The sequence below is a fragment of the Ostrea edulis genome, chromosome 3, assembly GCF_947568905.1.
Source record: "Ostrea edulis chromosome 3, xbOstEdul1.1, whole genome shotgun sequence".
Classification (NCBI taxonomy): Eukaryota; Metazoa; Mollusca; class Bivalvia; order Ostreida; family Ostreidae; genus Ostrea; species Ostrea edulis.
Genome location: NC_079166.1, coordinates 18,457,116 through 18,485,030, shown reverse-complemented (window position 1 = coordinate 18,485,030; position 27,915 = coordinate 18,457,116). Strand labels below are relative to the sequence as shown.

The 27,915-nt window shown below is 36.5% G+C and overlaps 1 protein-coding gene across 3 annotated transcripts; it reads left to right on the top strand.

Moving 5' to 3' along the window:
* Positions 1-41: 41 nt before the first annotated feature.
* Positions 42-27,633, top strand: LOC125674620 (cytochrome P450 3A24-like). 3 transcript variants are annotated; one of them, XM_056160270.1, is made up of 16 exons: positions 42-334; positions 750-857; positions 2,177-2,270; positions 4,968-5,020; positions 5,401-5,497; positions 7,760-7,876; positions 9,324-9,412; positions 13,517-13,662; positions 15,351-15,475; positions 17,209-17,320; positions 19,367-19,524; positions 20,589-20,677; positions 24,395-24,532; positions 24,608-24,770; positions 25,576-25,665; positions 27,479-27,633. In XM_056160270.1, exons 2-15 carry the CDS (start codon positions 784-786, stop codon positions 25,654-25,656), a joined length of 1,536 nt encoding a protein of 511 aa, XP_056016245.1. In that variant the 5' UTR covers positions 42-334; positions 750-783; the 3' UTR covers positions 25,657-25,665; positions 27,479-27,633. The 3 variants fall into 3 exon arrangements, with proteins under 3 accessions (XP_056016245.1, XP_048767819.2, XP_056016246.1); XM_048911862.2 differs by lacking the exon at positions 42-334 and having other exon boundaries at positions 720-857; XM_056160271.1 differs by lacking the exons at positions 42-334; positions 750-857; positions 4,968-5,020 and having other exon boundaries at positions 2,194-2,270.
* Positions 27,634-27,915: the final 282 nt, after the last annotated feature.

Sequence of the window (27,915 nt, the reverse complement as noted above, 5' to 3'; positions counted from 1 at the left end):
TTAATGAGACGTCACCATTGCCGGTGAAGGGCTACAAAAGTTAGGCCTATGCTCGACGCTTACGGCCTTTGAGTAGGAAAGGATCTTTATCGTGCCACAGCTGCTGTGACACGTAACCTTGGTTTTGCGGTCTCATCCGAAGAACCGCCCCATTTATTCGCCTCTTACGACAAACAAGGGGTACAGAATACCTATTCCAACCCGAATCTTCACGGGACCCGGTCTATAAAGAATATGACTATGTGTAATCAGACTGTTCTAACACTAGCATTTTAATTGTAAACCATGCCTAGTTTCTTCAACCATGTTAAGCATTTCACCATGTTAATTGAAGGTAGGTCGATACTTTTGCATTTTTTGCCGTGTATACTATATGGTTATTTGATCTGTAGTCAAGTTTATCACATGGTTTAAAATTGCAAACATCCATTATATATGAAATAATAGGAAAAAATAATACAAGGTCTTCAATTTCCATATAAAATAACCAGTGATGACTATCATAGTTACTAGACAAATCTCAGGGTGTTTACAGGAAGTAGGTGTCATATGAACATGTGTAAAGTCAGACGGACAAAGTCAGACAGTCATCTGCTGGACAAATAAGTCCAGGTTAACCCGAAGATTGAATGAAATTTAAAAAGGAAAACATATCCAAATGAATAAGTCACACATGTTATTCCATACAATTTGAACCTCGTTTTGTCTGACCTTGGACTGCGTATATAAATTTTACGCACACTTTACAGTACATTCTGATGAGCGGAACATAACTCGTCCATCATGGATATTCTGGGATTAGCTGAGGTTCCCGGATGGTTATTGACAATCTTTTTTCTCATCCTCTCTCTTTACTTGTAAGTTCATTTCTTCAGTTCATTGTATATCTATCATACTTCAATCAATGTAAAACTCATACGGTACCAATTTTGATGCACCAGATGTGCATTTCGACAAATAATGTCTCTTCAGTGATGCTCAACCGAAATGTTTGAAATACAAAATAACTATGAAGTTTTGGAGCTAAATATAGCCAAAGCCAGCGTGCCAAAAAGTGGAGCCAAATTCGTCCAAGGATAAGAGCTATGCACGAGGGAGATAATCCTTAATTTTGAAATGAATTTCTAAATTTTATAACAGCAATTAAATATACATCCGTATTTTCAAGCTAGTAACGAAGTACTAAGCTACTGGGCTGTAGAAACCCTCGGGGACTAACTGTCCACCAGCAGAGGCCTCGACCCAGGGGTCATAATGTAAAACTTATACGGTACCAATTTTGATGCACCAGATGCGCATTTCGACAAATAATGTCTCTTCAGTGATGCTCAACCGAAATGTTTGAAATCCAAAATAACTATGAAGTTTTGTATTAAGTTTCACGTACCATTATTTTAAGCCACATGTACCAAGAGTATCTAAGTACAATGGTTGAATTAAATACAATTTTCTATCTTGTAAGAAGGACCCAAAACGAATTCCGAGATGTTGAATGCTATTATGAGGCATATTGTTACTGTACACGAAAAAGAAGAAAGTATTGGCGGAAGTTTCATTGCAAAATATTTTCAACTTTCGGCTAATAACAACCACCAACAAACATCTGATATAATATCAAGTCAATGTCATACCCCTCACCCCACCTAGATGATTAAAGGACACGATATTAAAAACAAAGATGGCTCGGAGCCTTGGAAACCTGTGTATATTTGAGAAATGTTCAGATGAGCGACGAGACCCATCGTGCTTAAATTTGCTGCATAATGTAAGGCCTGTTGCTGTATGAATTGATAATTGCTATCGTAACTATGACCGAGAACCGTTATTTACATTTAGAAATGCATGCATCTGTAAGTGCAGGGTCTTGAAATGTGGGTTGTCATTGTACGGAAAAACATACTTGATTTGAACATATCTCACTGTATACATATACAAAGGGATTAGTTACAAGTTCTAGCAACTTAGAAAACTTCTTCCGATGTGTGAAGAACAAATATGATACATGTACTTTATATTCTATTTTGTTTTGATTTATTCTTTACTTTCTAGCATAAACTTTATTTAGACTTAGATAAAAAAGAATAAGTTAAACAGAATTCTAATAGTGCATATTTTAGATTATGGGAGATATTTACTCAACTGACAGGTTGAATAATTGTATCCCCCTTCCTGACAGGTATTCAAAGTATAAGCTGAGTTTTTGGAGCAGACTTCGTGTGCCCCATCCAAAACCTACACTGTTCCTAGGTCACGCCAAACTGATGAAAGATGTAAGTTATTATTTCCCAAAATAAAAGGTAATGTTACCTTAATTTGATACAAGCTAGTGTTACTTAAAAGATGTAAAGGCGAAGATAATGAATGAGTGGTCGATATAAGAAATTCTACAAGAACACAAAATTAAGTGTAGAGCAAACATGCACCCCTGGACACAGCAGAGGCGGGTTCAGACGCCTGGGAGGACTAATAATCCCAAAGTTGACTGGTCATGCATGCCGTGAACCCTACGTCCCGATCAGGCAAACGCAGCAATTCGTACCAATTACAGGTTGCATTTCTGAATTAGTTCGTTATAACAAGCATAATTTTCTAAGTGTTGACTTTAAACGATACAGCTGACACCCCTGTAACGTTCAACTATATATAGATATAAGATAATGTTCTCATATGATGATTACGTAAGTATTTCAGACATGTCTGTTTGGTATGGATCAGAATACTCTTTTGACCAACAAATATCAATCGCAAAGGCATTTAAAGACTTATTTACAATTTTTGAAAGAAAAATATAGCAAACTTAAATTACTAAGTTACTATAGGTACATGCATACAATATTGGTGTCCGATGCTGGTTTAATTCCGAGCTGAATTCACAGACAACTGCCACAGATTGACTGTCAATTCCAATCATAGTAATCCCCAAAGTTGGTTGTATTTTTAGTAAAAAGAAGATTTCTAGTACTTTCATGAAGTAATTGGATTATATAACAATCATTACGTCACTTACATATTGAAGTGACAAACATTTAACATCTAGAAATTTATCTAGGTCACAGATGCCAATCAGGTACAAAGGTATCACACAACATATTTAACAAGAACACTCCAGGTTAAGATGTTTCTTATATGTTTATCTACAGAACTTGAATTCAGTATTCTTGACCCGCCCTATAGCAGATGACAAAATCTATATAAACTTGGATTTTTATTATATAAAGCACTTTCATGCAAGATTTGGGTTTTCTGGTTTGTTATTCCCAAAACAATTTAGAAACGGCTGTGGGATGGGTGGTTCAATATTGTTTAACTTCCCGTTCGAAAATTGTCCACGCATATAGAGACGTCACCATTGCCTGGAAAGGGCTGCAAAATTTAGGCTTATGCTCGGCACTTAAGGCCTTTAAGCAGGGAGGGATATTTATCGTGCCACATCTGCTATGACATGGGATTTCGTTTTTTCCAGTCTCATCCGAAGGACCTCCCCATTTAGTCGCCTCTTACGACAAGCGAGGGGTACTGAGGATCTATTCTAACCAGGATCCCCACGAGACTAAAATACCTCTCGTAATATTACTGCACTGCATCAATCCTAAGACGTTTAACATAGAGATTAAATGTTCATTCCCCGATCGTTCTATATTAGAAGAAAAAATCACGAGTCTTTTCTATATTTTGGATGTGATCTTGAAAATGGAAATCTCATGTCTCGGAAGATGATAAATAGACCAAAATCCCTCACTTCTACGACTCCGAGCACCATGCATGAAAGGTGAAAATGACGAACAGTGATCAATCTCATAACTCATATAAGCAACACACAACAGAGTTGGGCAAACACTGACCCTGGATACACCAGAAGTGGAATTAGGTGCCTAGGAGGAGTAAGCATCCCTTGTCGACCGGTCACACCCACCGTCCGCCCTATATCTTGATCAGGTACATTTCTGTAACTTTAATAAAGGCTGGTCCAATATCCGATGGGTGGCACATTCTTGAATGGGACGTTAGAAAATGAAAAAAATGAAGATTACAAACTGTGTTGAAGTAGTGCGAACACGGACTCCTGGACATACAAACAATCAATAACAAAGAAAACAAAGGGCATGCAATACACATACTTCAATCGGAAAACGTCAGTTCAGCCTTTAGACTACGTAAACCTTTAGCTCACTTGATCCTTTAGAATACTTAACCCTTTAGATCACTTCGATCTTTAGATCATTTGATCCATTCGATCACTTGAACATTCAGATCATTGGTTCTTTAGATCACCTGAACCTTCAGATCACTTGAATGTTTAGATCACTGGGACTTTTAGGTAATTTGATCCTTTAGATCACTTGAACCTTTACATCTCTTGAACCTTTAGATCACATGAATATTCAGATCACTTGGTTCTTTAGATTACGTAAACCTTTAGATCACTTGAACTTTTAGATCATTTGACGCTTTATATCACTTGAACATTTAAATGCCGTTGATCATTAGGTTATTTGGTCCTTAAGATTACTTGGACCTTTCAATCACTTGAACGTTGATATCACTTAAATATTCAGACGACTTCGTTCTTTAGATTACTTGAACCTTTAGATCACTTGAATCTTTATATCACTTGAACATTTAGATTGCATGAACCTTTAGGTCACTTGACCCTTTGTATCACTTGGACTTTTATATCACTTGAACCTTTAGATCACTTGGTTCTTTAGATCATTTGACCCGTTAGATCACTTGAAGCTTTATAATATTTAAACCTTTAAATCACTTGTACCTTTACATCAGTTAAATGCTTAGATTAGCTGAACATTTAGCTCAGTTTAATCTTGATGTCACTTTAAAATTCATTTTAATAGGGCAAAATGACAAGTCGATTAATATTTCTTCATGCATACCTTCCTTTTGAAAAGTTTTTTTCTATACTGTGTAATCAGCCTTTGATTGGATGTATTGCTTTTTGATTTATTTAGGGAATTGGAGAATTTGATTTGAAGATGATTAGAACATACGATAGAGTAGTAGGGTAGGTATATCATGGGACAACATATACACTTTAGATAAAATGATTTGGACATCAGTCATGCCTTTATCACGCGATATTATGAAAATGTTTAATCATTATTTGTAAAAAAAAAAAAAAATCACCTACAACAAAGGGAGTCCGAAAAGTATGGAAGATAGTATACTAAATGAAATATTAGTAAAGGAACGATTGACGCATACGGTATTTGCCACTCCGGAAGTTGCACCATTCGTGTTCCACCTCATTTTCAGTTTCTAGTTTATTGAGACTAAGACTATTTAGCCAAACTGAGCATCCTCTTCTATGAAAGCTAATTTACTTACAAACAATTCGGGTTTATTGTGTTTATTTGTATATTGTTTCTCTGTATAATGTTGTAGGACATACATTCTTCATAGACCCACCCTTCTGATTTTGGACCCGGAGTTAGCACGTGACATCTTAATCAAGAATTTCTTCATGATCCCAAACACATCAGTAAGCGGACATTTTTATTCTACACTGAAACAATGGTACATGCCATTGTATTATAATTCTTACTATGATGGCGCCACAGAGAGGGCACACCGTCCACTATTCTCGTTGGTATCAGGACAACCCGCCCTCGATACAACTCGCCCCATCATCGGGACAACTCGCCCTTTAGACAACTCGCCTTCAAGACAACTCGCCCCCTCTTCGGGACAACTCGCCTCCTCTCTTATATAACTCTCCCCTTCATATCATACATGTTTACAACTATTATTTTTGGTCTAAATCCAAGAGGTGTATTAGCAAAAAATGATAAATTTCTTATAGATAGTATATAAATGTACATCACAAACAAAAAGACATGTTCACATAAACACCGAACTTCGTGTCTTTTTTATGCAAGACGAAATATTTTAGTGAATATCCATTGTTTGGGTTTAGTAAATTCACCATCACTTTCATCTACATGTAAAATATATAATTTCAGCGGAAACAAGTTAGCATTTGGTAGGGAAAGTATTAGCTTGGTCTATAGCGGACGTAGTATAATTATCTATAATTTGCGTCTGTTGTTAAATCTAATTGTTTGATTCCTCCCAAGCTGTTATATATTTCCTTCAAACGTTAAGGTACTCATCCTCAGAGTACCTTTCACTCTGAAATCGAGGCGTAAAAAACAGTAAAACAAAGCCGTTATAAAATTTCTAAAATGGGCGACTTGAGAAACGCATTGAAAGATAATCATATGTGTTTGCCCAACTATCTATTTTGTATTGCTTGTAGGAGTTATGAGATTGATCACTGTTCGTTATTTTCACCTTGCATGTATTAGAAAATTCACTTATGTATACTCTTTCGATAAAACACGCACGCACGCACGCACGCACGCACGCACGCACGCACACACACACACACACACACACACACACACACACACACACACACACACACACACACACACACACACACTAAAAATAAAATGTGATGATATATTTATACATAATATTGGGGGCGAATTATCTCAAGAGAAGGGGTGACTTGTCCTAAGAGAGGGCGAGTTGTCTTGAGAGGGGGCGAGTTATCTTGGGGGCGAGTTGTCCAGCATTCTTTTAGGTCAACCAGGTGCGTTTTCACAGTTTATTTGGGTATACAGTTATCGAAGATCCAGTAAAGCGTTTTGCAATGCAACGTTGACCTCGGGCAATAATTCATTATCACCTAGGGGCAATAGTATTCAGTTATTGACTGCGTCGAAGGACAACAGCTGTTTTGTTTGACACGAGAATGGATCTGTTGCCCGAAGTCGTAGGCTGAGGGCAACAGATCCGTTCGAGGGTTAAACAAAACAGCTGTTGTCCTAGGACACCGTCTGTAACTGTTTTGTGATACACCTTCATTTTTAAGTTTTTATTAGATGTGATTACGAAAAATATCAATGCATCCACTACTTTTAAAGAAAACATTTCCAATATCCTAATTATTAATCAATAATTACATTTGTTATGTTTTTGTTCCTCCTCATATCTAATGAATTCTGTATTTCGTCATCTGTCAAATCAGTGAGCCTCGCCATTATGTAAACAAATCAGCAGATCGAGAATCACGTGACTTGTGTAGCCAATAGAAATGAAGCAGACTATTGGCCGGTCAACATTTCGTAAAATGTTGACCGGTCAATAGAGCACGAGTGCAAGAGTTGATTTAACAGTTGAAATGTTGGTTCTAAATTGTATTAGTTATATATATATATATATAATGAAGGTGTATACCAATGCGGTAATTGTAATTAAGAGATTTATATAGCGCCCTATCAACATTAGTTCTCTAAAGCGCTTTACAAATGTGAGAGAAAATATTTTATAAAATTGATGTGTAATGTTCACTGTTTCCCTGATATGAAGTAACTGTATGTTATCGATGTTTTACGAATACTATTTCCGAAAAAACAAACCACTGCGTGACCGTCAATGTCGACAAATTTTCATCTGAGAGAGAGAGAGAGAGAGAGAGAGAGAGAGAGAGAGAGAGAGAGAAGAGATTTTTTCAATAAAGTATCGGAATATTTTTACTGCAAACTAAGTAAATAGCATGTTTTATCCCAAAACGTCGCTATTTCCACACTGTCTATAAATGGAAGGTAAATTGGATTCTGAAAACCCCTCATTATCATTCCGAATATGGATAGAAATATACACAATGCACATGTCACTAATGATTACAAAATTCAAATTTTCAAAATTAATGTTGATTAAATTCCTGTTGTTACAGTTTATATTTAAGCGACGCACTGGCCTTGGTCAAGCTTTGACCAGACAGAAAGGAGACAGGTGGCGCTTTATGAGGAACACAATTTCTCCAATATTTTCGTCCGGAAAAATGCGCAAGGTATTTCAGATTTCTACTGACGTTCAAATAGCAAGATCTTTCAATTACATCACATGTATCGTTGTTAGACTGTCACAGAAAGGTTTGTGTTGCCACAAAAGGACCACTCTTACATAGCTGATCTTATTGACTCGGGGGAGAAATGTAACTATTCAGTCCCCTTCTGCATGTCACAACACAATAAACCTACCATTTCAACAAATAAAGATTATATGTAGAAGTGTCAACGTTATGATGAATTAGAGAGTCACTTATTATTCTTATGCACAAACCTTGGTGGTATTAACGTTTTGAGGAAGAATACGGTAACTTTGTGTTCATGGGAACCTCATGTTGTGCTAAGGTCATTTGCCTCCGTAGCCGAGTGGTTAGAGCATCGCGCTCAAAATCACATGACCTCTCACCTCTTTTCAGCACGGGTTCGAATCCCGCTCGCGCCGGTCAATGAGAAAGTTTCCCAGTTTACCTGCGGAAGGTCGGTGATCTCTTCCCAAGTACATTGTATCGGGGTTCTCTCTTCCACCAATAAAAATTGGGCGCCACCAGATAACTGAAAAATTGTTGAATGTGGCGGAAAACCACAATCAATCAATTCTTTATTCAAATTCGGGTTTTGGTCCTTGTGAATGATTTCAATTTCTTGCATTTATATGCATATTTCGTAAACAACGACATTTATGCGCACTTGCGAAACAGTTCATGCTCACGAAATTAGCTGATTGATATCTGAAAAAAAAATGTTTAAGGGTTATCTCATTTTAGTAAGAATCATTTTTGATATTACGAATGCATGGTCATGTATGTCTTTGTAACATTTGTGCATAGGGCGTTACTTTTAAATGCAACACGAATACTCGTATATAGATTTACTTTGTTCAGAACTTTATCAGAAAATGAAAGTATTACCACATTCCAAGGAAATCTACTATCCTTAATTTCTTGTTCTCGTTCGGATTTTAATTTTGATTCGGTCTTATTGGTCCATGAACGTCCTCGATAATGAACAAAAATCGATGTTCCCCTGTAATGTATTATTTCCATAATGAATCAGTGCACTAATATAATATATTGCAGTGTATACTGAATTAATTCCTTTCTATTGTATTCATTGTAACAGTATTGATATTCTCAATCAACATTGAACTATAGTAATCAATAACAAATCTTCAAAACTTTTCTGAAATAACCGAGGTGTTATTTGATCAAGTACGAATACAACATACAGTGTTTAGAGAGCAATCGTAGATTAAACATCATTTTACCCTGAACAAATTTCCATTTAAAGAAAATGAAAAGTACTGTTGAAAATACCCCATGGACTTGTAGGTACGAAAAAGCTGTCAGGAAATAAGCTTGAGAAAAAATCGTTACTGTATCGTTAACATATTCATCTTACAGTATTTGTTTATCATTTAACATTCTTAGATGAAGCAATTGTATTCTTAAGATTTCACCAATACTCGCTGAGTCGTGTGGCAGCCTGCTCACGAATGTTGAGAAGGAAGCAAAATGTGGGCATTCAATGGAATTCAGACGGTAAGTTGATCAAGTTCATTTTTTTTTCATTCATAGAGGTATGATGCTCACGAAGGGCGTGACCTGTCAACAGAGGATGCTTACTCCTCATAGGAACCTGACCCCACCTCTGGTTTGTCCATAGGTTCGCGGGTATGGGAAGAGAAGGCATACTCCATTTATGCATGGAAATTGCCCATCCGTTATATTCCGTCCTACACACAAAGTGAGGAATCAGTGCACCTTCAAAAACTATTTTGGGTTTTTGTGTAAGAACGTTTGGTACCATAACAATGTGATACATATACGATTCGGAATGGCGTAGATTTCAGCTTCTCCATCGTCAACTTCCCATATTTATATAGCAGTATACCATTATCAACTGCATACATATGTATGGCATTTATGTCTCTCAATTGATTCGATACGCAAGAGATTGATCACTGTTCGTTATCTTCACCTTTCATAATACTACCCCAGGGATTAAGCATAGATTTAACTGGCGATAATAATGGTACAATACCAAAAGTTTCTCAAAATGCCGCTAGAATCATACCGCTTCAGTAAGAAATGATAATTAAACATCTAAACACGAATCTCAGTGCTTTTACATTTTACACTAGTGTTCTAGAATTTTCTTGAGATTTGGAGCAATGTAAAAAAAAATTTGGGAAGTGTATCTATGGTTTCTACATTGAAGGAAAATTAGAATATTAAAAAGAAAAAATGGGGTAGCAATGCTTGCTATTGAGATACAATGTTCTAAACATGACCTTTTTACACTTAAAGATTTATTCAAGTAAACTTGATTAGTCTGTTGGTGTCAACAAAACATACGCAACACAAATCAATCATATAATAACTAGAAATATGCTAGAGCTCCTCATCGACATTATCTTAGTGGTTTTTGTTCATCAGGTCTTCGAACAGTCTGCTTGAATTCACATGGGCACGAATTGTGCTCCTTTGCTAGCTGACACTGTTTTTTTTAAAATTCATATTAAGCAGAATTTATTCAAAAACTTCCACGTGAGAAAAAAAAATCTTGCTGTAGCCTTCAATTCGACATCTAGATATATTAATGACGATTTGTCAATTAACAATAATAACTTTCATTCATATATCGATTCGATATATCCCTGTGAGCTCAAAATAAAAGACACCACAGAGTCGTTCACTTCTGCTTCATACATAGACATTTCATTGAAAGTAGACATTGACGGCAAATTGACAACTCAACTGTATGACAAACGGGATGATTTCAGCTTCTCCATCGTCAACTTCCTATATTCATGTAGCAATATTCCATTATCACCTGCATATGGCGTTTATATCTCTCAAATGATTAGATACTCAAGAGCTTGTTGTACGTATGGTAAGTTTTCAAATCGATGCAAGCTACTGACGAACAAGTTGGTGGTACAGGGGTTTCAAGAGTCTCGATTAAAGTCAATATTTTTTGCAAATTCTATGGTCGTTATAACGTTCTACTTCATCAATACAACCTATCATTGGGTCAAATGCTGTCTGATGTGTTTCATACCGATTGTTAGACCGTTCTTGGAACACTGATTTTTACTATAGATAACTCCGTTTGCGTGATCAAGATATAGGGCTCACGGCGGGTGTGACCGGTCGACAGGGGATGCTTACTCCTCCTAGACACCTGATTCCACCTCTGGTATACATGTATCCAGGGGTCCGTGTTTGCCCAACTCTCAATTTTGTATTTCTTATTTGAGTTATGAGATTGATCACTGTTCGTTATCTTCGCATTTCATGATGAATCTGCTAAAGGTTTAGCCCACAATCATCCCACATTGAAGTCGTTGGGTTTCCTTGAACCTTTTAGGTCAACTGACACACATTGTTTTTCTATTTGTTTTCTCTGGTTATCTGACCAATTTGGGCGTTGATTAGCAATAAACATGTAATTTATACTGTATATACGTTTATAATTCCAATGTCATTTATTACAATTGTTTTGATTGGACAAAAATAAAGCTGAACAAGAGTTTATACAACAATAAACCCGAAGACGCAATGTATTCATACACGCCTGAAAACAAATAATATAGTGCGGGGAAACTATTCAAATTTTTGCAATTGTTAATAAAGTGAATGAATTGGAATTATAAGAATTAAACATTCTTTTTGAAGAATTTATCGATGTGTAAACTCCGGACATTTTACTCACAAACTTAACATAAAAGTGCTTCGCACTTTTATTCAGTTCGTGAGTAAAATGTCCGGAGTTTACACATCGATAAATTTTTCAAAAAGAATGTTTAATCCTATATTAAATTAAATACTAATTTTCTTTGTACATACTTTTTAATGACATTTTTATTTCCCAGACCTGTCACTATAACATATAACAAATAAATCCAACGATAGAAAAAAAGTGGGGAAAGCTGCTAGGGATGGGACTCTGACTAAGCTTCATCTAAATAACAATATGTATTCCCTATTACATCTCATAAGATGTCGAAATTTGTCGAAATGCGCATCTGGTGAATCAAAATTGGTACCATATAAGTTTTATATATGTAGAAGAAGAAAACAAAAACTAAGAGAAATACAAGATTATATAATCATATGAGAACAAAGTTATACAGATATAAATACATCATTTCTAGAGGATATGAAAGTAGTCCGTGACAACTACCCAATGGGACCCCTCTCACACTCCAAAAGTCCACTTTGACCCGGGATAGGTATGTAAAAGGGAAGGCAGATAATTTCCCTTTACTTTATTTGTACACGATATAAATAGTATATAATATAATCTGTAATATAAATATATAAGATTATAATTTTTTTCACAATATTATCAAGAATATGTGAAGCCTTGTTTAATTTTTTGTATACAGATACATTGAATTCAAGGATTCCCTTTACATGATCTCGAATGTCATAAGATTGCTCGTTTTTGTTTTGCATTCTGTAATACATTTTATATTTGTAAATTTTACATGCTATTAGTGAGAAAAGATTATTTGAAAAGATTGTTTTCTCATTGACCAACCCCAAACCCCACGAAACTTGAAAATTCAATATTTTCTCAACAATTTTCCAAATTTCACGATTTTTTTTTTTACATTTCAGTACCAGATGCTCACTGTCCTCTTTTTCTTACATAGTGAACATAAATCCGTATCAGTAACTTTCCATTTCTTTAACATAACTCGGTTGCTGGTTAGATTGTTCAACAACTTGTAATTGAAATCAGCAATGTGGGTATCAAATATTACATATTTCTTGTTTATATATTGTACTACAAGACTGTTTTTCAACATTAAAGCTTTTAGAATAAACATTTTGGTGTAGAGGAGGTACAAATTCTTCGTCCCGATAAATATCTGAATATCATAAGACATTTTACTAGAGAAATCTTTCCCACGTACAATTCCGTGATTTAGCAGTAGAAAGTGTGAATTCTCAACTTATATAATTGATAAGAAGGTGGGGCACGGGGCAGGTTGTCACGAATATTCCACAATATAATTGCTCGTATCGTTGGTCATTACAGTGCTTTGTATGATTTTTATATCTGAAATTGCATTTATCTATCTATCTATCTTGATTGTATATTATTTAACGTCCCTCTCGAGAATCTTCACTCCAATGGCGACATCACCATTGCCAGCGAGAGGCTGCAAAAAGACGTATGCTTGGCGCTTATAACCATTGAGCAGGGAGGGATCTTTAACGTGCCACACCTGCTGCGATACGGGAAATTGAATTTGCGGATGTCATCCAAAGGACCGTCCCATTTAGTTACCTCCTACGACAAGCAAGGGGACTGAGGACATATTCTAACCTGGATCCCCACGGGTTGCAGCAATTTGAAAATAGAATTCATATTTCATTACAATGATTTATAACATATTTTGACTGCGGGGTGGCTCCGTTTACCTGATCAAGACATAGGGCCCACGGTGAATGTGACCGGTCGACGGGGATGCTTACTCCTAGGCACCTGATCCCACCTCTGGTTTGCCCAGGGGTCCGTGTTTTCCCAACTATCTATTTTGTATTAATTATAGGAGTTATGAGATTGATCACTGTTCGTTATTTTCACCTTTCATGAAATGACATACTGTATTTACAATTTGGTTTCAGAATATTTGGAAATTTTACAATGGACGCTATTGCTGGTATTGGATTTGGAATCAAATTAGATGCTTATGGAGAAGAAAATAACGAGTTTATATTGAACGCAAAAGCGATTTTCGACAACTTTATAGGCTACGGAACGTTTATTAATGGTAAGATAGTCAATTTGTCTTTTTTGTTTTTATTATAGTGAAGGAATAAGTACTTTTTCGGAATTATGTAATCCCGTGGGGATCCGGGTGAGAATATGTCCTCAGTACTTCTTGCCTGTCGTAAGAGGCGACTAAATGGGGGCGGTCCTATGGTTGAGACCGCAAAAACCGAGGTCCCGTGGCACAACGGATGAGGCACGATAAAGATCCCTCACGGCTCAAAGGCCATAAGTGCCGAGTATAGGCCTAACTTTTGCAGCCCTTCACCGACAATGGTGACGTCTCCATAACTATGAGTGAAATATTCTCGAGAGGGACGTTAAACAATATAAAATCAATCAATCAATCAATCGATGGTGAAATCATACTTCATAAGAGGTCTTCATAAGAGGTGTTACTGCCGCGGTGGTCTAGAGGTTAGAGCGTTCGCCCCGCATGCGGAAGGTTGGGGTTCGAATCCTGTCCGCGACAGACCTAAGTCGTTAAAACAGATAGTACCAGTTCCATCGCCACACGTTCGACATCAGGTGTGAATGTCACTGGTCGTCGGAGATGACCTTTAAAACGAATGTTCCGTGTCACAGTAACTGGGACACGCTAAAGAACCCTCACTGCTCAATGACCGTAAGCGTTGAGCAAAGGCCTAAATTTGAAGCCCTTCACCGATTTTGGTGACGTTTCCATATCAGAGAAAAATTCTCGAGTGAGGCGTTAGAAATATATAATCAATCAATTATAAAAGGTGTTTTAACGAGCCCATAAATAAACCTTTAGTGTAATGAGTTACATTCATATGATGACTAGATATACCCCAGTGAACTCGAAAAAGAAACACCACGAAATCTTTAACATCTATTTCATATGGACGTGTCTGTCGTGTTTCATGTTGCTTGTTAGCCGTTCTTGGCACACTGATTTTGACTTCGGATAACTCCGTTTACCTGATGCAGATATTGGGCTGACGGCGGGTGTGACTGGTCGACAGGGGATGCATATTCCTCTTAGGCACCTGATCCTGCCTCTGGTATATCCAGGGGCCGTGTTTGCCCAACTCTCTATTTTGTATTACCTATAGGAGTTATGAGATTGATCACTGATCGTTATCTTCACCTTTCATCAATGATTTACTGAACATAGACGTAATAGCAAACTAAGAACTCAACTTTATGCCTAATAGTATGAACTCATCTTCATCGTGTTCTTTCCAGATATATGTAGCAAAATGTTATGTCTGTCATCTGAATCGGTACACAGTTTTGCGTATGTTCAGTTTCAAATACGATGGGAAACTGTTCACACATAAGTTGATGGTAAAGAGGTTTCAACAGTCTCGTTTCAAAAATGCCTATAATTATTTTATCTAGAATTGTACTTTTCGCTCAAATGAATGCTGTCTGACTTATTGAGCCGTTCTTTTCACACTGAATTAGACTATATATTACTCCGTTTACCTGTTCAAGATACAGGGTTCACCCAGGTGTGATCGATCGACAGTGAACGCTTACTCCTCTTAGGCATCTGACCCCATCTCTGTCGTTTATATGGGACTCTGTTTTCACTGTTCTTCATTTCATATTCATTAAACAGATATGAGAATGATCACTGGTTGCTATCTTCACGTAAACGTGCTTTTTTATTTGTTGTCATAGTAATAAGAAACTTGCTAGAACCACATCGCTGTTTTTCAGCATTCATGCCGCCCCTGTACAACCTTCTGTTTAAGCTAAGGTTGGACTTAGACAAACAAACCAAGAGCGATATGTTCTTCAAAGGATTGGTGGAGCAGGCCGAGAACTTGCGAGGGGGCCATCAGGTTTGTTTGATTGGCTGGGAAAAGCAAACACAATCTACAAACCTCAAACAATGGTCCTATAAGGACCAAAATATGGTCCATTGATAGGTAAGTATTGTAGGTCAAGAAGCATCAGAATTCTGTATACATTTTAAAATCGGACATGGGTAAGTATTTTCCATATATCTTCACGAAAATATATTACCCGGTACGTTTAATTGTTGTCTCATACTACAGGCACCTCACCCCTTATAATTGAATTTCCTTTAAAATCTATATATCTTTTCAACTGTCCATAATTACAAAATATTTTTGGGCCAACTGTGTATAATATTTCTATTTCTCATAAAACGAATCAGCGGATTTAAGCAAAATATTCCTTTTATTATGTGTTGACGTCAATAAAGTTTTTATAAGATGATGTGATCGATTTAAGTATGAACTGCGTATATATATCTATAGAATAATATGGTTTGTAATTGCTCGGTGTTTCTAAAACAAGGAAAGTCCCCTTGTCGATTGATAGTTTTCGTTTGCATCTTGTTTCCCCATCCCTAAATACATTGTCAGTAACTAGATGTTTCTCTCTCTTTAGATTGTCGTTTAGATCCACATTATATTGTTTCGTCTTTTGAGCATTGTGTAAATCTTATATATATATATATATATATATATATATATATATATATATATATCGAGATTAACAATATTTATCGGTCATTGAAAATATAAACGTAAAGACATGAACCAAAAGTGTCATGACGTCTGCGTTCACATTTATTAGCTTTCTTATGCGACCTGTTTTCATATTTCAATGAGGTAGAATTTATACAAAACTGCATTCAAGAAAAAAACAAAACAATCTTGCTGTGGCCTTCAACTCGATATTTAGATTGATCGACGTTTTTTAGTAGTAGATACGACAAATAATAAAATATATTCCCATGGAAACTATACAGAATGTAACCATGATATTTCATTCTAGGATTCCTTATGATATTGTTATATTAGAAATATGATATGCATGATACTTATTTTTAAACCTTTTGATTCTACGACGTCGAATTATTGTCATTTATCTGTTGATTTGATGTATCCCTGTGAACTTAAAATAAAATACATGATAGTCTTCCACATATACTTCGTATTTAAATATTTTTTGAATATAGATGTTAGCAGCAAACTAACAACTCAACTTTATGACAAACGGGTTGACATCAACATCTTCATCATCAACTTCCGATATTTATGTAGCAATATTCCATTATCACCTACAAGTGGTGTTTATTCTTTCAACTGATTCGACACGCAAGATCTTGTTCTGCGAAAGATCAGTTTTGAAATCGAGGCCTTGTTATTTGATTTGCAAATTCATCTTATCACGTGGTCGAATGGTATCTTATATGTTTCATAACATTACTAAACCGTTAAATTACCAGGATATATTTCGTTTACCCGATCAAGATAGAGGACTTGCAGTGTGTGTGATCGACCAATAGGACCTGCATACCCCTTCTAGGAATCTGATTCCACCTCTGTTGATTTCAGAATTTGCTCTACGCACAGTTTGTATTTGTGCGATTGATCACTTTTTGCTATCATTACTTTTCCATACAACCACTACCAGAAAATTGTGTCGGTCGAGTAAACGATTATTTTGCGTATTGGCTCGGCAATGTTGCAGGTATTTTGCAGGTAGGGACCATTTATATGCCATCACAAGATGTTATGATCATATTGTGTTTTCATTTCAGGATAGGGTTGATATCCTACAACTTTTGTTAAATGCTCACAGAGATACAGAAATCAGTGACACAGAACAGACACTTGAATATGAAGACGGAAAAGGCAATTGGGAAAAGAGAGGTACGAGTATCTGAACACAGATAGTCGTATTCAATATGAACAGGCAGGATTTTGCTTCCACATGAACAGGACTGTTCTTCCACTGAAATGTCTTTACAGCCTTATCCAAGATACAAATTTTATGTACTGTATTTAAATGGCATTCTTCAGATTGATATCTACAATTCATCACCGCCTTACATCACAATTCCTTCTCGTTCATAATTATCAATTCATGTTGATAACTAATAGGTCAAACGCCATAATGATGCAACAATTGAAGTAAATATCCCATCTGAGGAACCCAGCCAAATAAAAATACGACAGTAGATGTAATATGGCTTTCTAGAAATATTGTGCTACACCAAAAGCATTGCAACAACTAGATATATTCGAGTAGGCTTTCCCTCTAGTTCTAGCTGACACGATATTTGCATTTCGTTTAGAGTAGTACTATTTGCTTTCGAGAGTGTATATACCTTAAATATTGACATCAGCGCTACCTATGCAATAAACCGAACGTTTGTTCGCCTCGGCAGATTCAATTTATTATTCTGAACATCTATGAAGCTATGAAGTACAAGTGCTAGAAATTCTCAATATTGTTTTCAGATATCTAGAGTAGGTCCCCGTCCTTTGAGATCAATAATCCCGAGTGTGTGTGTCACGACATACGTACTCAATATTTCTTTGACATTGGATTGATTGATTGAATATTGTTTGACGTCCCTCTTGAGAATATTTCTCTCATATGGAGACGTCACCACTGCCGGTGAAGGACTTCAAAATTTTGGCATATGCTCAGAGCTTATGGCCATTGAGCAGGAAGGGATCTTTATCGTGCCACATTTACTGTGATACGGGACCATCGGTTTGTTGTGGTTTCATCCGAGGGACCGCCCCATTTAGTCGCCTCTTACGACTAGCAAGGGGGTACTGAGGACCTATTCTAACCCGGATCCCCACGGGATTGGAAATGCGTATAATAAAACAATTTACCTTGAGCATCAGCAACGTGTGAATAAACTTCCAAATCTGCTTTTATAACTACTTCCAACTACTCTTCAAAGTGGGATCAAAGTAACATTATAATGATAAGGCCTGCCTATGAGTGGTAAAGGTATAAGAAAAACAAACTTTTAGTGCCAATATTAATACACATTTACACACAGCCCTCTGTCGCCAGTAAGAATCTCACACGGCTTTCATCTTGAATCGTTTCAAAGACAACACTTAGAAAATCAAACTGCTAAATAAAAAATGTCCTCTGCATGTCGTGATCTGAACTGTCACCATTCTAATCAAAAGAATACATTTGAGGGTTTTGTGAATATTTGCTATTTCTGAAAATTGCGTCAAGTCATTGTGATGTTAACAAATCTAATTGAAAACGTTTACAGTACTGTAGAAATATAAACTGGGTGATAAAGTAATACCGGTACAAATTGTGATTTTTACTACGGTTTACTGTTTTCCTGATCAAGATAGAGACATCAAGGCGGGTGTGACGGGTCAACAGGAGAGGCTTATTCCTCCCAAGCACCTGATACCACTTCTGATATGTCCAGAGGTCCGTGATTATCCTCCCAATTTCCTATTCTTTATGAGATTGATAACCGTTCTTTTTCTTCACTTTTTTGCTTCCACAATTCCTTTTTTCTGTGTATCTGTCTACATAAACCCCCTTTCGAGTGATCAATCAAATCGCGTTCTTGCATATCATTTTATTCAATGCAACGGACCTCTTTACATAGTCACACTTTACTTTCGGACTTCTTGGAAGATAAACACATAGCGATATTTACTTTGATATCATCCTCTATCTCTCAACAGAAATCACAACCTTCGTCATTTTCTACGGGGTATTTCGAGATAATATCGCATTGTAATGTGTTTTCTTTGTACAATTGATTGCTGAAATTGAGTAGGTTTTAGCAGTTATATTATGGGAATGTTCGTGTTTCAAGGTGTATATCTGAAGCAGACAACATTATCTCTACAAGATCAATCGAAAAGTGAGGTGAGTTGGAAAAGTAATTTCATGTCTAATATTTTTATCTACGAAAGGTCTTTCAAAAGAAGAAGTGAGCGGAAATTCCACCTTGTTTATGGTTGCTGGATACGAAACTACTGCTACAACATTGACGTTTGCTGCGTATTGCTTAGCAACACATTTGAATTATCAAGAACAATTGATCGCGGAAATTGATTCAACCATTGGACAGGTACTATACTTCCCACATGTACTCTCTCTCTCTCTCTCTCTCTCTCTCTCTCTCTCTCTCTCTCTCTCTCTCTCTCTCTCTCTCTCTCTCTCTATATATATATATATATATCTCGCTTACGACACATATACATAGCAACAACGATAAGCGTAGAAATTGAAGCACTGACAAAGTATCAAATCTACAACTTTGCCAAACATTTGACAGACCCTATGTTATGTTTCCTTGTAACATCCGGTGAAGTATAATTAAGAGAAAGTCGACGAATGTGCAATTCATACAATGAAGACAATTATCTATCTTACTGCTAAAATTGCTCAGTAACTCCAATAGTAGCTGACATTGCTCAAGACAACATTGCTGAACCTGAAATTGTATTATTATTAAACGTGATCTAGCTAGAAGAATTGCATTAATAAATGACAATGTTCGAGACACCTTATCTAAGACTGCAATGACAAATGAAGATGACTAACAGTAATCAATCTCATAGCTCTTACAAAAGTTAGGATAACAGTGATCAATCTCATAACCCCTATAAAGGTGAAGATAACGAACAGTGATCAATCTCATGACTCACTATTCGTTATTCTTACCTTTTCATAGCCATAACGCTCAGGTTAAGCCTAAGCATTAAAATATCGAACGTTTCACTTACATAATATACTTGATTTTTGTCGTGTTTTTAGTATTAAGAAGCTAACACAGTGCACGATGTTTTTTTCAAAAGATAGCTAACTTTGACAAACCGTAATAATAGATAGTTGCACTGTCAGCTACGTCATGTGAGAAAAATATTATGGAACTCGTAAATTAGGTCATGGAACCTTGTATCATCGAAATTATGTCCTTTATAGTATAAGATATTTCATTATATTGTCCAATTTTAAGTTTAAGATACTGTTTGAAATATTTCGTAAATTACAAGACATGCATATGTTGATTTTGAAATTTACACTTTCAGTCTATTTCTAAGTACGAACGATCATTTACTTAAGGTCGTGTCATAGAGTACCAATAAAACTGTAATTCATATTACGTTTAATGTCTGTTGTGATTGAAAGGAGACGCCAGATTATGACAACATACAGAAGATCGAGTATCTGGATTGCGTTATCAAGGAGACATTGCGTTTATATCCACCAGCCCAAAGGTTCAGTCAACTCTCTTTTCCTCTATCCCTCTGTCTCTCTGTATATATTCCTTCCTTGCGTATGAATGTATCTATGTATGCCTCTGCATTTCTGTCTGTGTCGTTTTGTCTCTCATTCAGTCTGTCTGCCTTTCTCTCTGTCTCTCATTCAGTCTGTCTGTCTTCTCTCTGTCTCTCATTCAGTCTGTCTGCCTTTCTCTCTGTCTCTCATTCAGTCTGTCTGCCTTTCTCTCTGTCTCTCATTCAGTTTGTCTGTCTTTCTCTCTGTCTCTCATTCAGTCTGTCTGCCTTTCTCTCTGTCTCTCATTCAGTCTGTCTGTCTTTCTCTCTGTCTCTCATTCAGTCTGTCTGCCTTTCTCTCTGTCTCTCATTCAGTCTGTCTGCCTTTCTCTCTGTCTCATTCAGTCTGTCTGTCTTTCTCTCTGTCTCTCATTCAGTCTGTCTGTCTTTCTCTCTGTCTCTCATTCAATCTGTCTGCCTTTCTCTCTGTCTCTCATTCAGTCTGTCTGCCTTTCTCTCTGTCTCTCATTCAGTCTGCCTGCATTTCTCTCTGTCTCTCATTCAGTCTGTCTTTCTTTCTCTCTGTCTCTTTCGGCCTGTCTCGTTTTGTCTCTCATTCAGTCTGTCTGCCTTTCTCTCTGTCTCTCATTCAGTCTGTCTGTCTTTCTCTCTGTCTCTCATTCAGTCTGTCTGCCTTTCTCTCTGTCTCTCATTCAGTCTGTCTGTCTTTCTCTCTTCTCTCATTCAGTCTGTCTGTCTTTCTCTCTGTCTGCCTTTCTCTCTGTCTCTCATTCAGTCTGTCTGCCTTTCTCTCTGTCTCTCATTCAGTCTGTCTGCATTTCTCTCTGTCTCTCATTCAGTCTGTCTTTCTTTCTCTCTGTCTCTTTCGGCCTGTTTCGTTTTGTCTCTCATTCAGTCTGTCTGTCTTTCTCTCTGTCTCTTTCGGCCTGTCTTCCTCTGTTCCTGTCTATTAGTTATTTACCTATTGATACATCTAGCTAGTTAGCTATCTTCCAACCTGTCTGTCTGTCTCTTGCTGTCTATATGTCTCAGACCCTGAGATAGAGAGAGACAAAGAGATATGCAGATATAGACACACTGTCAGTTGGTCTGCTTCCTCCTATCTCTATCAGCATGTCTTATATTTATCTGTCTCCCAATTCATCTGTCTGTCTTTTTGACAGTGCTTTCTGTCTCAGTCTGGCTGTCTATCCCGGTCTTTGTCCATCCGTGTTTCTCCATCACTACAGACCCTGAAGCGTACCACTACACCACTTGCACGGAACGGTACGAAACGATTCTTGCACGGAACGGTGAACGGTTTGCACGAAACGCTGACCACTTTGTAGACGTGGCTTGCACGCTTTGTGAACGGTCTGCACGAAACGGTAGGCGTGGCCCGCACGCTGTGATTGTTTCGTTAATATTTGGTTCAAATAATTTCAATATAATTGCAGTATTCTAGATATTAAAAGAAGGTTGAAAAAGAAATGATAATGATTCATTTTAAAATGATTGCTCATATACGACGCGGTAAGTTCAATTTTTGCTTATTAGGTCAATGACTTATAAAAACGTTGAAATGAAAACAAATTTTTTTTTTTTGGAAATAAGAGAAAAATATGCAAAAATCATATCGTCACGAAATATTGATTAATCAAATTTTATTGATTTATCGCTCTATTAAATTCTTTGAAACTGAATATGAAATTGTCGCGTCTTATTCGCTATTTTTGTACATTCATTCTGAGTGTCGTTAAAATACATTTGCAATTTGTATATTCCAGGCCTCTTCCCAAAGACAGATGTTGAATGAACCTATATTTTTATATACATGTGTACGCGTATGAAAACAGATAAAAGGATTTAAAGAAACTTCCCGTCAGGAAAGATTGAAACATTTTTTGGGCGGGGAGAGGGTTGTGAACGGTCTGCACGAAACGATAGGCATGACCTGCACGCTTTGATGTTTTTCGGCATTATTTGTTTCATCCTGGGGTTAGTTTAAACTAGGAATAGTTTAATGACTTGCGAACACGTTGAAATAAAAGGAAATGAATATATTTTAACTTCGGAAATAACGGAAAGAGATCCATAAATTGTATTGTCATGGAATATTTATTATTCAAGTTTATTTATTTATTACTCTATCAAATTCATTGAAAAAGTCAAGTCTGTATCGCTATTTTTGTATATTCAATCTGAGTGCCGTTAAAACACGTGTGCAATTTGTATTTTCCAGGCATCTTCTCAAAGACAGATCTTGAATAAACCTATACATTTTTACATACGTATATGACAACAGATAAAATGATTTAAAAATTATCGTAAGACTAGAACATATTCTCTGGCGGGAGGGGGGTGCATCTAGACATAGAATTAGCCAGTCGATAAGAACCTGTCATCTTGGATAAGAAGGGAAAATACAAAACAAAAAGAAACAATCAAAATATGATTGAAATGGATTCAGAAATAAATCATATAAATGAATAGATAAAACAAATAATGTGATATGAGAGCGTTTTAATTAGATTGTTGCATTTGCCTCAATTTTAAACTTACAGAAAACTGCATTCATTTTTGAGAGAGAAAAGATATAAACACCTCTTTTGTCATTATTCAATTGCTCTCGCCGATTTTCACACCTTCTGTTCGAATGTTGATTTCAAATACCAGGATTAGCTGACATTTATTTGTGCTAAAAAAGAGGGACCTTAAAATTTGCGTAGAATATAGAAGTTACAAGTTATACATAGGTCGGTCTTTGCATTATGTAGACAGTTCCGATAAACGATTTTGATGAAATTATTTTTTATTTAAAAAGAGAATCTTGATCATACACATGTAACAAGACTAATAAATTATTCCTATATACAAAAAAGAAAAAAAAAGAAAAAACAAAAAAAAGAAAAAGAAAAATAACGAGGTCAGAGATATTACTTGTGCTTGCACTTGCTAGAAACTACCAAGGGTGAGAAAGTGGTATTGGATTTTCTTATAGACATTTTAAAATAATTGGTCAAATTCCCAACAATGTTTACCTGTCTTACATCTTATGCCGAAATAACTTGCAAAGTATGTACGTTTCTAAGGGTGTGGTTTGAACGATCTGCACGTTTGTATGAGCGTGGCTTGATCATGTACGGAACGATGCTTGCACGAAACGCTGAACGGTCTGCAAGGAACGGTGAACGGTTTCCACGGAACGATGAACGGTTTGCACGAAACGCTGAACGGTCTGCACGGAACGGTGAACGGTTTGCACGGAACGAAACGAAACGCTTTGGAGGTGTAGTAGCACGCTTCATGGTCTGTACCTGCATCTATCTGTCATCCCACTCTCCATCTCATTATTATTCATATGCAAATATTAATATTTTATGTACATCTTGCAAATGAATAAGATGGATTTCAGCTTTTCCTACAAAGGTAACATTTTGCAAATTCTGAAATCGCTATAATGATCTAATACGGCATGTCATTCGATCAAATGTTGTCTGACGTGTTTCATACCAATTGTAAGCCCGTTCATTTCATGTTGGGTTTGACTACGGATTACACAGTTTATCTGATCAAGAAATGAAATGCATTGCATTTCGCTATGTTCACATTTTCATTATCACTCGGGTGTCTCATGGAAAAGTTAAAATTTGACAAGCCAATTTCAATTTTGTTTAAGAAAGATATTTAATGCCAAGTTTATTTTTATATCTACAGAATACAGCGTGAAACTCACCAGGAAATGGAGATTGGTGGTGTCGTTATACCCCCAAATACACCTGTTTCGGTACCCATATATGGTTTCCACAGAAGTCCAAAGTTCTGGAGCGATCCCGAAGTATTTAACCCCGACAGGTACAATAATTATAGGACAACGCAATACATTTGCATTTACACCACACATTAATGTCATATATCTTATTTGTAAAGGTTTTTGGAAAAGAACAAGTCCAAGCTGATTCCAGGTGCATTCCTTCCGTTTGGACTGGGGCCGAGGTCGTGTATTGCCATGCGGTTAGCTTACATGGAAGCCAAATGCGCCCTGATAACAATTCTACAGAAATACAAGTTCATACCGTGTGAACAGACGGAGGTATTACTTTTATAACTCTATTCCAGAGTTATCATTATCACTATTGGACGGAATAAGTATATCGAGTGTCATTTTCAGCTTCAAATGTGGAAAATTTTCTTACAATGACTTGAATAGTAGTAATTATACCCCCCGCAACAAGTTGTGGGGGGTATACTGGAATCGGGTTGTCCGTCTGTCTGTCCGTCCGTCCGTCTGTAGACGTAATGGTTTCCGGGCTCTAAAGCATTATCCTTTCCACCTACCGTCACCATATCATATATATGGACTACCCATGGGATGAAGATGTTCCCTGTGGATTTTGGGGTCAAAAGGTCAAACGTCAAGCACACTGGACATCGAAGTAGCAATATGGTTTCCGGGCTCTAAAGCGTTATTCTTTCCACCTACAGTCACCATATCATACATATGGACTACCCATGGAATGAAGATGTTCACTATCGATTTTGGGGTGAAAAGGTCAAAGGTTAACCACATTGGACATCGAAGTAGCAATATGGTTTCCGGGCTCTAAAGTATTATCCTTTCCACCTACATTCACCATATCATACATATGGACTACCCATGGGATGAAGATCTTCCCTATCGATTTTGGGTTCAAAAGGTCAAAGGTCACGCGCACTGGACATCGAAGTAGCAATATGGTTCGGTTTGTCATGCCATTTGTTTTTTACACTCAGAAAAGAGGTAGTTTATACTTATTACCAACACCCTTTGGGAGATTGGGGTAAGCGGGGGGTATTCTTGGTGAGAATTGCTCACAGTACCTCTTGTTTGACACTGTAGTGCTCAAAATCCATTATAGATTCCTGTTGAGTTGGATGGCAGATTCTTTTTGAAGCCCAAAAACGGGATTGTTTTGAAACTGGAAAAACGAGAAACTTAAGCATTTTAGGTAAGATTTTTTTTCAGAAATATCCAATCCGAAAATTCCATAATTTAAGTCTGCAGTTTAATTCTGTGCAAGCAACAAGTTGAATATCTCTTAGAAGGATTTGTATTCCGTTTGATACGTAAGAGTATGTTCTACGTATGATCAGTTTTTAATGTCGTGGTGAATTAATTAAAAAGTAGACTTTCGGTCATGTGGTGGTGGTAAAGTGTCGGAATTTTGAGCTCTCCACAATAAATTTTATTTCTGTTTCTTAAAAATTGTAAAAGTGCCAAAAAAGACGATGAAGCAAAGGAAACAGCGTTTCCTGGATATTGCTGTAAATCATTATGAGATTGCCCTCGCCGGTTTCCTGAACTCTTTCCTGTAAAATAGGGGGAAACAAATGTCAAACAAAACGATTGAGAAATCGGCAGATTAGGGTGGTAAATCAGCAGATTAAAAGTACAGAGTCAGTTGAATTTAACTTTACATTTTGTGCCGTCTTCTGTAAAATAAACTTCTATTGTCTCAAACAGAAGACCGTCAAATGAACAATGGTCTAAGATCTCCGACACTGAACCTGACACTCCGGGTAAATGATGAATTGCGACTCACATTCATGTAGGAGTAAAAAATGGTAATATTGAAAGTCATTTCAATTTTTTCAAAAATAAATAATGAAATAGAAAGAAAATTATTACAGACTTCTAAGAGACATTGCAAACAATCAAAGAAAGCGTGAAAGTTCAGGTTAAAGACGAATTGTATGCAAAATTGAAAAGAAAAATAATTTATGCCTGAAACTAAAGCGATCGTAGAGGTTGTAAACAAGGACTTAATACTATTAGAAAAAAAAAACCAAGAACATCTAAAAGACTTAAAGACCCAAAGATAATACCGTACAGTTTCTTCACGGATCACTGGATGTGAGCGGAGCTCATCTATGGTCATTGTTATTTACCTGGAATTTACCTGGCCAAGAGATTAGGGTGCTGTGTATACTTTTGATGTACACAGGAAGGGTATCAGGGCTGTCTACAGTGTTTCTGTGGTTATAGTGTTTGTATAATGGTTGTATCCCTATGGCTAGATGACATTACAGTCTACACCACTCACTCTTTTTCTCTCTTTTACTCTCAGTCATTGGCTCAATGAATAATTTCTTTTATAAATTTAGAACTATCATGTATTGATAATATAAATTATTTCAATAAGTTACAAGTTTTAGAAATTAATGGGCAAATTATTGTTTGCTTTCTTATTGTGTAATTTTATAATATATATATATATATATATATATATATATATATATATATGAGGGAAATAACAATTATATTAGAATTGCGTTGTTCAGGGGTCTTTTTAAAAACAGTTGAATTACGAGAAAATAGCAGTTGTGGACAGGTCAATGCAATCAAAACTCTAGAATACAGAGCTTCCTGAGATCTAAAGAATGCATGTAGGTACTGGTTGTTATTGTTATCAAAACAACTCTCTGGGGTAGCTCTCAACCACAGTTTGTGCAGATGTCACTCCACTTGAGATCTATTGTTAAATGTTTGATTGACAGACGGCTAACAATTTGGGGGTGTTAACTTAACTTTGGGTCTTAAATCAAGATCGATGTAAAACCGAATGAAAAGACATCAATAATTGACGGAAACTGCTTTTTTCTGGCGAACCACTATCAGAATGCCAAAAATACATTTACTTACTACATGAATATCAACAGCAGTGATTCGCCCATCGTATTCATTTGACAGCTTGACAAGATTTTATTTCCATCAAACATTTGTAATTCAAAATCATTTTCACGATTTCATTATTTTTGTAGTAAACTTGAAGATAACAAATCTGTGGAAATATACGCACCTACATGGAGGTGGCCTGAAGTCAACATATTTTAGCATTCTAACCATGGAGATCAACTTCTTAGATATGTGAATGATATAATGTGAACTTGACATGTAGTAAAATGATCTTCGAAAATCGTTTTTCATTGTTTCTTTTTAAAGATTCGTTTCATTGTACCGCATATATTTCATGCTGATTAGGTGTCTTATCATATTTGTGTATCATATTTCTTATTCTCTCATATCACGGTTAGGCCGGTCGACAGGGGATTCTTACTCCTCCTAGGCACCTGATCCCACCTCTGGTGTGTGCAGGGGTCCGTGTTTGCCCAACTATCTATTTTGTATTGCTTGTAGGAGTTATAAGATTGATCAATGTTCATTATCTTCACCTTGCACACAATAAACCCTATAGAGA

Coding starts and splice junctions, on each gene's coding strand:
- LOC125674620 (XM_056160270.1), top strand. CDS start 784: ATGGATATTCTGGGATTAGCTGAGGTTCCCGGATGGTTATTGACAATC. Junction 5,021..5,400: donor ACATACGATAGAGTAGTAGG/GTAGGTATATCA, acceptor ATAATGTTGTAG/GACATACATTCTTCATAGAC. Junction 7,877..9,323: donor CGTCCGGAAAAATGCGCAAG/GTATTTCAGATT, acceptor TGTATTCTTAAG/ATTTCACCAATACTCGCTGA.